At 40.4% G+C, this 11691-nt stretch overlaps 1 protein-coding gene across 7 annotated transcripts in view; it reads left to right on the forward strand.

Annotated features, from left to right (window-relative positions):
- The window catches only part of IL1RAPL2 (interleukin 1 receptor accessory protein like 2), a 331298-nt gene extending 321793 nt beyond the window's left edge, over positions 1-9505 (forward strand). For all 7 annotated transcript variants that reach the window (XM_064712525.1, XM_064712527.1, XM_064712526.1 and 4 more), the window contains one exon: positions 8115-9505. In XM_064712525.1, the coding sequence (XP_064568595.1) occupies positions 8115-8812 (698 nt within the window). In that variant the 3' untranslated portion in view covers positions 8813-9505. The remainder of the gene's footprint in view (positions 1-8114) is intronic.
- Positions 9506-11691: the final 2186 nt, after the last annotated feature.

Raw genomic sequence — 11691 nt, forward strand, 5'->3', positions numbered from 1 at the left:
TAACTAAGCAGGAAACTTACTAAAAGATTTTACCATCTCTGTTACATGATTGGAAATGGGATTATTTGTTTTTTCAGTGCGTAGTTGTTTTCTCTGCAGCAGCTTTACTAGTAAAAGTCATCTTTTCTATTGTCTTTTGGGGTTTTCCTTAACTTGGGAGTCTCGTAAGATTCAGCAGCACCTTTGGATGTCTCTAGCAAAGGTCAATGCTTTCCTAGTGGTAGTTATGGCATTTCTTCTACCAGACTCATTTTTCAGCAAATCAAAAATCAGCAAATCAAAAAAAAGCACAAATCATATCCAGTGTGTTGATGAATTTTGAATGCACAGTATGTTTGCTTTAATACCACATTTATTTGAAGTGCTACCCTTGTGAAAAATCAGCCTTATTTTTTTCACAAATTCCATCTCCAAATCACTTTCATAAAAACAATAGAAGAGAACATGAACTTCTCTCTGTATGTGCTACTGTGTGGGAAATGTGAACAAGAGAACAAAGCAATGGCTGCAGTGGAGCAGATGTCTCCAAACATGGAATGGCTCGAGCATAGCTGCATTACAACCTGCCTGCCAAAAGACTTGGAACTGCTGCCTCGCTGTGCCAAGTGCCTGACCCAGGAGTCAGAGCCTGCTTCTTCTCTGACCTTTGAGAGCTCTGAACCCTTTAGCACTGGGAAAGAGGAGTCAGAGCCTCACCAGAGATCATGATAAACCTGTGCAGGAGGCTTGAATTTATCACATGCATTTTCAGCTCTTAGTTTAGAGCTGATTCACTTTTTCTTTTTGCCCCTGCAAGGTGTAAGTTTTTCTCCCATAGTGAGAAATTACAGAAAGGGGACTTGGCTTATAACTTTCTTATTTCTTACAGTACAAGCAAATTATATCAAATTTTTAGATATTATTAAGGGGAAATACATCTTTCTGTGGTAAAAAACTAGTTGTTGTAACTAGTTGTTTCATATCCAACAATATAGCAGGGTTACACATAGCAATTCTGCAAGTGAACTAAGAAGTTTAAAGTTAAGTCTTCAATAATAACTATGCTGAAGCACACATTAATCTGAAATGAAATTCTTTTTTCCAATTGTTGTTCCAGCCAGCATGGTATTTTATTTTTGTCTATTTTTGTCAGCAAGGCACTCAGCAAACACTTGCCATCACTTTGGGTATTCATTAAACCTCTCCTGAAAATGTAGGGTACCTGAAAATGTCAGTTCTCATTTATGAACATTCACAGATTTAATCCTTCTTCTTTCCTCTCAAACTCACTTCTTCAGTGTTATGAAAAGGCCTGATTCTAACACATGGAGCTTCAAGAACGCCTAATCAGACATAATGACAAGGCAGAATAAAATGTGGAGCTGAAATGAGTGTGATTTGCATGCTTTGGCTTTGAAAAAGACATGGGGGAAAGCACTTTATTTCAAGAGGGGCTAGAGGGAGGGTGAGGGGATGGGGAAGGAGGGAAGACTTGGCCTCCTGCATTTGTGAGCTCTCACTGTGCCCTGGAGTAGTGGAATGTGCCTGCGTTCTGCTGAATCCTCACCACTCTCACCAGGACTTGCAGTGCTTAGTGAGGGCAGTCTGATGTGGAATGGGCGTGCTGGAAACTTCAGAGGAAAACATAGCATGGTTTAGAGTGACTGTCTCAAAAAGTGGCAGATGTGACAAAATATATTACTGTCCAGGGTAGATTTCTGTAGAAAAATGGGGAGTTGATCACAGCTATTGTTTTATTTTAAGAAATATCTCTTCTCACATGTTTCACCTCCTCATCTTTCAGGGTAAATTACTTTCATCAATGTAATCGTTTCCCACTCTCTGCTCTGATGTGTGTCCCTCTGTATCCTGTGTACCGTGGTGTGTCCCCCCCAGTGCAGCCAGGAGCTGTGTACGGCTGGTTCTTCCCGCAATCCCTGCAGTTGTGAGGAGCTGCCACGGGAGGGTGTGCACCATTCGCTTCCTTCTTGGCATGCAGCAGCTCCTACAGCTGCTCCCTGCGTTTGAGAGCAGGCAAAAAATAGATTTGTCAAATACTATTTCATTAATTTTCTTGCGCAGTTCTGCAAACAGCCTAAAAAGCTGACTGGGGGAAAATTCAGGGACGAGTTTGATTGTGTTTTTGTCCAGCTGGCTCATTGCTAACCTCTGGGGGAAAGCTGTGATGGGCTCTGCATGTCCCTGTGCAGCACAGGGAGAGATTACAGCCAGATGTGCTGTGGCTGGGACATGTCCAAGCTCTGCCTTCGGCTCTGTGTCTGGTTCAGGGATGTCCATGGACTGCTGCTGTCCCCAGGAGGACAGAGGTGCTGGCTGTGGGGACTGAGGCCACCTCTACACCACGGGGAAGCAGATCCCAGGGTTCAGGTCAGATGGGTCATGTTTTGCAGTAGATGTTGGTTCTGAGCCCTGCTGGGAGACGAATTTTATCCCAGTAGAGCATTTTGTGCCAGTGGGAGGGAGAGGCACCATGAAGGATGCCAATGGCCTCAGCAATGCCCATCACACATGGCCAGCAGGGACCTTTGTGATGCTCTTGGTGCTGCCTGAGAGCAGCATAGATGGATCCCTGAGCTGGCAAGATGGAACAGAATCCCACAGAGCTGTGGGAGGCAAGACTGGTGACCCAGGAGGGAGACATGGCAATGGAGACCGAGTTGGTAACCCTGGAATTGAGTTGCATGTTATGGGAAGTACTGTAGCAGCTATTCTTTCTTAAAGAATACTCTTTGGTCTTAGCAGAATGAGTGTTCTTCATTCTGTCAAAGCTGACAGCTCACACACATCCCTGCCAGGTAACTTAGGTGTAATTGGACAAGTTACCTTGCATAAGGAGACTGGGATCCCTGAGATGCACATGCACTTCTTACTGAATTCCTGAGTAGTTCTCATTATTTTCACTCTATTCATTTTCAGGGCTCTTTTTACAAACCTTTTCCCACAACAAACATTCAAGCTCTGTAAGATTTTTTAATTCAGGGTTAGGAGACCTGAGGAGATTGAGTAGTTGGTGGGGTGTTAACAGGATGAGTTATGTTTTCACCTGAGCCATTTTTTGTCTTGCCAAGGATGATGGCTGCAGTGAAAAATATCTGTTTGCATGTCACTTTTCTAAAATCAGGACTACATCAGAGGAAGGTACTTTTTTCCATGGTTTCTGCAAATTATTTTAAAACCTGAAAATGAAGAGGTAAAAATTGTCAAGTTAGACTTTTAATACCAGCAATACATATCTATTAGAGCATCATCTAGGTGTTCTCTAAGCATATGTGCATTTGGTCTTGACAGGATTGAAAAAACACCAACAATTCACTCCAGCTCATCAGGGTATGATGATTAGGGAGTGAAAAAAATAGTGATGGAATAAAAATATTTGTTTACCTGAAAAATGAGAAGTTCTCAGCACAAGGGGAGAGTGTCAACGTCATGTGATAAAAAGCACACGACAGTCAATATTGTAGTTCTGGAACTTTGTAGTTTTGTCTGCCCATGTGTGTGGGTTTTGCCTGGGGAATTTCAGCTTCCTGGGCTCCTGCCTGAAGAAAACCTGGTTGGATCATGTGTCTGGATTTTTCAAGGAGCCTTTGTTACCTAGAGGATACCATTTCTTTGGTATCCAGCTCCACAAACTCCTTTCAGGAGTGCCTGGTTGTCTGCTCTGTATGAATCTTGCTTTTAATGTCAGGCATGGGTAAGGGTAGCAGGGATACACACAGATGTCAGCTGAAAGAGGAATAAATATGAACAAAAGGCAGAAGGGCTGCCTGTCCTATAGTGCACTAATCTGCATTATTTGTTTCTTTATGTTAAACTCATCAGCTGTCCCTCAGCTCATCCTGGGATTGGGCTCTGTCTGGGAAGGGGCCATTACTCTGCTTTGTGTTTCAGTTGTTCTGGTCCAAGCTAAGAGAAGAAAAATATATTTAATAAATAGGAAAAGCAAGACACAAAATCATTGTTGGTATAATAAAGTAATCAGACTCAGGGTTTGGGAACTATTCAGCTAGGAAACCAGGATTGAATTACTCTTCTATAAATAACTTTCTCAAGTGATGGTCACACTGCCAAACACAGAAAGGCTGGGTATTTTCAGAGTGCCAGGAACCAACCAGCATGGGTTTGATGGTAGATACTCTTTGATTCTCATAGTGCTGCCCAAAAATATCCATACGATTTTATATGATTTCTAGTGGTTTTTTCATTCTCCCTCAACTCCTGAAAATCATCTGAATGTGGTTAGTCAGTCATTTCTTTGTGTAAGCAACTCTGTGCCCATAGTGTTCATTAATTTCCTTGCTCCTAGTCTGCTTGCATGTTAGATTTCCTTCCAGCCTGTGGTTAATGTAGCTCATTAAGGATTCCATAGGCAGTTACACATTATTTAATTGCAAATGGGATGCATTTCTTGAAATTTTCTTCTTTAGTGCTTCAAACTCCAGTTCAGCATCGTTACATGTAGACAGTGTTTGGTGAGCACATACTTGCTGTCAAGACAAATTTGCTTGCCATTTTCTGGCAAGACTAAAACCATGTTTGGGTTTGGGTATAACACTTCTTGCTGTCCATTCCTCCTTGGGCATTGCATTGAACATGATGCAAGTAAGTTACTGATAAAGCCACTCACAATGTAAATTTTATTTAATTTTTTTTACCTATGGGAATTGTTAGCATTTTGGAAAGAGTTTTGTACCATACTGCAAAATGGTGTTTCAAGGATGGGGAAAAATGATCAAAATTTAAAATGTGCTTTTTCAGTAAAAACAAGTGGGTTCGATCTAACAGTGACATCTTAGTTTTACATTCTAATTTATGATGAAATACAATCCTTGGGACTTAAAAGTGAATAATTCCATACTGGCTTCACCAAGACAATGGTTTTTTTCTCCTTTTTCAATGAAATATCATTGAAGTTGACACCTTCTGCAGCAAAAGTGAAGTTACAGTGAAATTATATTTATCTGATGGAAATATGTTGCTCTGGAGCTTTACAGTTGATACGGGTTGGTGACAGTATTCCTGAAGTCCCTATTCAGTTTTTTTCTTACGAATGAAGCTGAGCCATTCCTGACAATAATTTCTTAGCTCGCTGGAAAGGTGAAAGCAACACTTTCTCCATCCCACATTGCAATATAGATTCCTTGGATTTAGTACTTTCTAATGGAGTGAACACTTGAGACTGACAACTGAACCTGCAGGATTTTGGGAAGTCTCCAATTCTAAAGTAAAAGGAGAGCAGATGATTTAGCAACTCAGAGGTTTATGTAGTCAGATTGGTACCACTGGGAAAAATAAAGCTGGAAATTCCAGGGACAGGAATCTGTCTCCCCATGCTTTTCTTCACAGAAATGTTCAAGTGGTGCAAATATGATATATTGTAGAGTGCACCCAGAGGAGCCACAGGCTCCAGGAAGATTGTCACCTGCCTTCAGTAGTAGTCCCAAGCTAGAGTTAGTGGGAGTACTAAGTACTTCTGGGCCAGATGGCTGGAAATTCGGGGTTCCAGTTTCTTGTAGCTCAGTGTACTTTACCCTCAGTGCACCAACCAGTCCCCTGTTCGTTGGCCATGTCCACCAGTGACCAGCTCCCAACGTGGAATTTGAGGGATCACCTCAAGACCGTTTCTGAAGGTGTTCATTCCTCAGCTGAGGACAGAGCTCTGATGTAGCAATACCCAGTAAGGAAGGTGGGCATCCAAAAGAGATGTGAGAAGCACAGAGGAGAGAAATGTCCACCCAAGAAAATAGGGAATTTCTCCCATCTTCTTTCCACCCTGTTTGCCCAAGGCAAAGGCTGACAACTCTTTGATTGCTATGGTGTGATAGATTATTGCTGGGGTGTCACCACTGAAATGATTGGTGCTGGATATTTGAAGAGATGAAAGTGGAGTGATTTTTTTTGTTTGTTTTGTTGATTTATGTTTTTTCTCAATTGGATGCATTTGGATATGCATGGCCATGCTCAGCACTACCCTGGACATACGGTACTGCCCAGTATTGTGTCCTGCAGGGAATTGTCTTGTGCATAGCAGTGTTCTGAGTGTTTGGAGGAGGGATGAATATGTCTCAGGAAAGATGCATGATAGTTTGTTGTTTTACTGTATCTTGCAGATTCAACCTCTAATGATGAAGCTTCCCACCTAAATTCTTTCTTTTTGGGAGCAGAAAGAAAGGAAGAAAATGAAGAGTCTGAGCTGTTGATACATTGGGATAATATCTTTCCATTGTATTGAACATTTCTACCTTTCCTTAAGTTTTGTTTCACCAGTTCTGCTTATCATTTTCTCATTGTTGCTGATTCTCTCCCCGCTCCACTGCCTCTCCCATGGATTTTAATGTTGAATTTTTTTTCATTAATGAATAACTATTTTACACAGAACAATGGGGGGGTTTCCTCATAAAGTATTTCAAGAAACAAAAAACAAAACCAACTGTAAATGCTGCATGATTAAAAAGTCATAAACCATTAACTAAAAGTCAGGATTGTTGCATAGACATTTGTAATGTATGTGTATGTCTTTAAATTTTTGTGTGTCTGTGGGATGTTTGCAATTGCCTCTTTTTTCCATTTGTGAAAGAAATTCTTCTTGCTGCTAAGTGGTGAAATAAAACATTGGTAAAGGCAGATTTGATGCTAACTATGCCTTCAGTCTCATGAAAATAAGCTATTTTAGAATGTTCCTGTTGGCCTATTTTGTAGCAATTTACTTTACTGGAAGTGGTGTGAATAAGCATGCTGTGGTATGGTGCCTGGGACTATAAAATGAGTCTTGCAGTAACAGATGTTGATTAATGATGTTATTTGTAATTATTGTTCTTGCTAGAGGGCAGATGTGTAAGAGAGGTCCTGCCCTGTGCTGAGTAAAGATCTGTTCTGTGCAGCTCTTGTGTCCAAGTCTTCATTTCTAACACGTGCTTCTCCTTTGTGGTCAGGCAGCACATTCCCAGTAGCATGGTCAAGAGGTTCATGTAGTTTAAAAACACAAAGATATTCTGTCTCAAAGCTTGCAGTTGTAATGCTGTGCAACCAATGAACATTTTCTGCCCTTAGCGGTTTTGTTCAAGGGATTTAATTTTTATGGTCTTGACCTAAAACCCATTGAAGTTTGTTGAATGAAGTCTGTTCATTTGAATGGGTTTTTGATCAGGTCTGTAAGTAGATCTCTTTCCCATCCTGTTCCATGGCAGACCAGTGTATTTGGCTTCTCTTCCCTACCATCCCTGGGATAAGTGAAACTCAGGGATCAAAGTCCTATTTCACAAACATTTTGAAGTTCAGTAAACTGGCATCAGGGAGCTGCTGATGGGACTGGCATTTCTGCTTACACTGATCATTTGCAACTACTTGGCATGCATGAATAAAAGAATTCTACTATTTTCTTTGTCACTGATGTCTCAACAAATAAATACTTCCAATATGTTTAAATTTTCCATTTGTTCCTGTCACTTGTGAAGTCTCTGTTAATACCTTGGGGTACATAGAAGCACAGGTTTGTGATACTAACACAGACCACTGAGCCACAAAGAATGTTCTTATGCTTTTGTGGTCAATACCTAAAGAAGAAAAAGCTCCCATGATGCTTCTATGCAATAGCACAAGTTCTGCATGTGATGAGGGTTCATTTCTTTTGAGCTTTTGCAAGTTATGGTTCATACACCCTGCAGCACCCTCATGTCTTTGCATCTGGAACACGGGAACCACACCCCAGAGCCTGCTTCCCTCAGCACAGTGTTAATCATAACCAATGTTAATGTTAGAATTTACACAAACATTGCATTGATTTCGACCTATATTCGACCTAAGTGAACTGTGTGTTTTTATTCACTAATGCACCTACATAGCAAGAGTGTTATGTAAATGTCATCCTGCTGCAATGAACAGGGAAAAATAGTAAAGGATGGAGGGTGTTATTAAGGAGTTTCCTATGTCTACTCCATAAATAGAAATATTTTGTGATACACAATCCTATTTTTGTTGGAGTATATTGAAATGCCCATTATTTTATATGGTGTGGATCAGTTAAATGCAGGATTTTGTTATACTTGATTGCAAGCCTGATGTTTTAATACAATAGACTTCTTTATTCTTTACTCTTTCTCTTTTTCTATAATTTGTAGCCTACATTGAAGATCTCACAAGATGTGTTGAGCAAAGCAGAAGACTCATTATCGTGTTAACTCCAGACTATGTTCTCAGGAGAGGATGGAGTATTTTTGAGATGGAAAACAGACTCCATAACATGCTAGTCAGTGGAGAAATCAAAGTTATTTTGATTGAGTGTACTGAATTAAAAGGGAAGGTGAATTATCACGAAGTGGAATCATTAAAGCACACCATCAAACTTCTCTCAGTGGTCAAGTGGAAAGGACCAAAAAGCAGCAAACTGAACTCTAAGTTTTGGAAGCGCCTAGTCTTTGAAATGCCAGGGAAGAAAAAGGAGGTGGTGTCTCGGCATCAGGTGCTGGATTCTGCAGAGCAGGGCCTCTTTGGAGACCTGCAGACTGTGCCCTCCCTCGCCGTCACGGGCACCTCTGCCACGCTGGTGGAGTCGCGCGCGGGCCTGGGCGGTTTCCAGCCGGCAGACTCCGCGCACAGCCGGCACTTCTGCCGCGGCTACGAGTGCGACGTGTCGGCGGCCACGCTGCCCCTGGCCTCCATCAGCAACCACCACACGTACTGTAACATCCCCCTGGCGCTCCTCAACGGACAGCTACCTCTCAACAACGCCGTCAAGGACCCCCAGGAGTTCCACAGGAACAGCCCCTTGCTACCTTTGTCGGCCAAGGAGCTCAGCTTCACCAGTGATATCTGGTAGAACGTCAGGGCTCTTTGGAGATGCTTCATGGCCACCATGAAGAGACGCCTGTAAAGAACTTTGCCCTACCCGCACGGGGTGAGAAAACCTATTCAAAGCAGCAGCACACTTGTTTGCTTTTCTACTTGAACTGTTTTGTTTACATTTACAAATTATTGACAAAGGGGGCATTCTTTTGTAACTCAGTAATGTCCTTCCTGTCTTTTAATGTACAGTTTTATTGCTTCTTTAAAAAGGAGGGGGGAGAGAAAAACGCATCCCGTCACTTCACAGTAGGTTTACAATCTGGGACGGAGAAAAGGTCACTGTGTATGATCTCCAACATCCATACATATTTAGGTAACAGTATTTGGAATACACAGAAGTTGTTGGGTTTTTCATATAGACTACAGTACAGTTTGAAATTCTAATCATGCTACAAAAATTAGTATCTCCTGCACAGACCACAAGGGGTGAATCATCTTGAAAAGGAAGGAGAAGGAAACCTTCCTGATAACATTGTCTTGCAAATACTTCTTAGAAGATGCCCAGCTGAAGCAATGCAGACAAAGCTTTATCAATAAAGTGCATAGTAACAGTTACAAAATAAATCACCTGCTCCCATCAGCATCTCTTCATTTTATTATTGAGGTATGTTCTATTCCTAGTCAATGGTTAGCAATGTGGTTTTATTAAACAACTTACTAGAATACTGGAAGATGTTTAAGAGGATTTTAAACAATTTTTCTCTCAACTATAGATTGTTTCACAATTTTTTGCAGATTTTTAATGACTTTTTCCAAACAGTTTAAGTATAAACTTAGCTGTCGATTGGCCAATTCATTAATCTGAAATTTCCTAAGACCTAAGATTTGTAGTAAAGTAATTTTATGTAGGATTTTTTTTCCAAAACCAGTAGTTACAATTTGAAATTAACCTTTTTTTGTGAGAACATCAGCAATAGAAAACTACAGCAATATTCAGAGATTAAGTGCTGAATTATTCAGGTTTACTAGTAAGTCTGACTTCTGTTGCAGTGATAATCACCTGAAACAGTTTTCTCTCTTGTTTATCTACCTGCCAATTTATTTACCTTTTAAATATGGCAGAAGCAGGAATATTTCTACTCTCTGTGTAACTGGTGAAAAGTGATATTTTTCAGCAACTGGCAAGATCTTGCATTTCACACTTTTGTGAGTGATCCCATCAATCAAATAGGATCCTGTCATTTAGCATTCCTGCTGCTGGTGGATGAGAATTGTTCCACAGGTGCTCAGCATCAGGGATTGCTGCTCTGTGAGTACCAGGGTGTTTCATGGAGATTTCCACACTCAGCTGGGTAAGGGTTGCAGAGTCAGGCTATGGACACAATTGTATTAAAGGAAAAAGCTCTAAAATAATGAAGGCAAAAGCCAGTTTTGCAGGTTTTGGCATGACTCTAATGAAAACACAGCAGACATGAGAGTTTTGTCTCAATAGCATCTGCTGGAGCAAGTTCCCAAAAATATTTTTAAGGCAGGCAACCTTGCCTGTGCTTCAGTATGTCTTTAGCATTTTTCTCTTTGATTGCATGAATAAAAGTTAGCACTCTGCACTCAGCTGCCTGTGGTTTCATCAGCAAACAAATTCAGTAAATCCTTGACATTTTGCAGTGGTTCCTAAATTGTACCCTCCAGTCAAATGGAAACAAACACTGACCTAAGACTTAAAAGTATCCAAAATTGGCCCAAGGGCCATGAAAATTATCTCAAATGTGCAATAATTCATAGAGGTCAGTATTTTTCCATTGCTTCTTTCCCCAGTTCTTTATTCTGTGCCCTCCTTCACCAGTCATTGTCTGTAAGACTTTTAATTAGGTTCAAATAATACATGTTTCTCTCATTTTTTCTAATAATATTATGCATTTGACACTAACACTGAAAGTGGAAATCTAGAAAAGATATTAATTTATTACACAGTATAGAACTATAACTTACTCTTTTGTGAAGTTAAGTTCCAAACATAGGTGTTTAATAGATGTATTTTTCTACTGAGAAAGAATGATTTTACCTCCATTATAAATATATGTATTTCAATTTCCTCCCAAAAATTTACAAAATTTGCACTGTTTTATAAGTGTTACAGACTGTGTTTACACTGGCTATGTTCTTTAATGCAAAGTGTAATTTTAAAAAATGGAAAAAAATCCTAAATGAAAACCCTGCATGAAAAGAGCTGCATATGTTTAAATGAAAAGCTGTACTTTTCATTATTTTCCTTCCCACATTACTCTAGAATCTGATTAATTCACATAGAATGTTCAGTGAGATTTTAAACCTGCGAGTTCTGTATTAAGCATGCAAACTCAAAAAAAAAGAAAGAAAAGAAAAAAACATATGCAGGTTGGTCTGCTTCTTTTATTTACAAGAATTTAATATTGGTAGCAAATTCATTTACCCAATGATAATATGTCTCAGAGCAGTAGTTATCCTAAAGCAAAATGCAGTCATGGTTGTATTGAGGAAACATGAAAAGAACAGGTTTTCAGTCCTTTTGCAAAAGCACACTGAGTGTCTGTGTATCAATATCTTTAGTTATAGATGCCAAGTCACAATCTGCTTTAAGATTTCTGAGTGTATGTTGAGTACGACAACAATATATACATGAATCAGACCTGCCTGTACCCCTGTGCTTTTAGTGTGGGGATGGGGACTGAGCTTGGGGGCCTCTTGTTGACTCAGTGTGTGTGACACCGCTACAGAATCATGGAATTGTTTACGTTGGGGAAGATCTCTAAAATTATCAATTCCAGCTGTTAACCCAGCTATGCCAAGCCCACCGCTGACCCAAGTCCACAAGTGCCACAGTTTTTATACATCTCCAGGGATGGTGTCTCCATCACTTACCTGGGCAGCCTGTGC

Source organism: Zonotrichia leucophrys, chromosome 4A (assembly GCF_028769735.1).
Source record: "Zonotrichia leucophrys gambelii isolate GWCS_2022_RI chromosome 4A, RI_Zleu_2.0, whole genome shotgun sequence".
NCBI lineage: Eukaryota > Metazoa > Chordata > Aves > Passeriformes > Passerellidae > Zonotrichia > Zonotrichia leucophrys.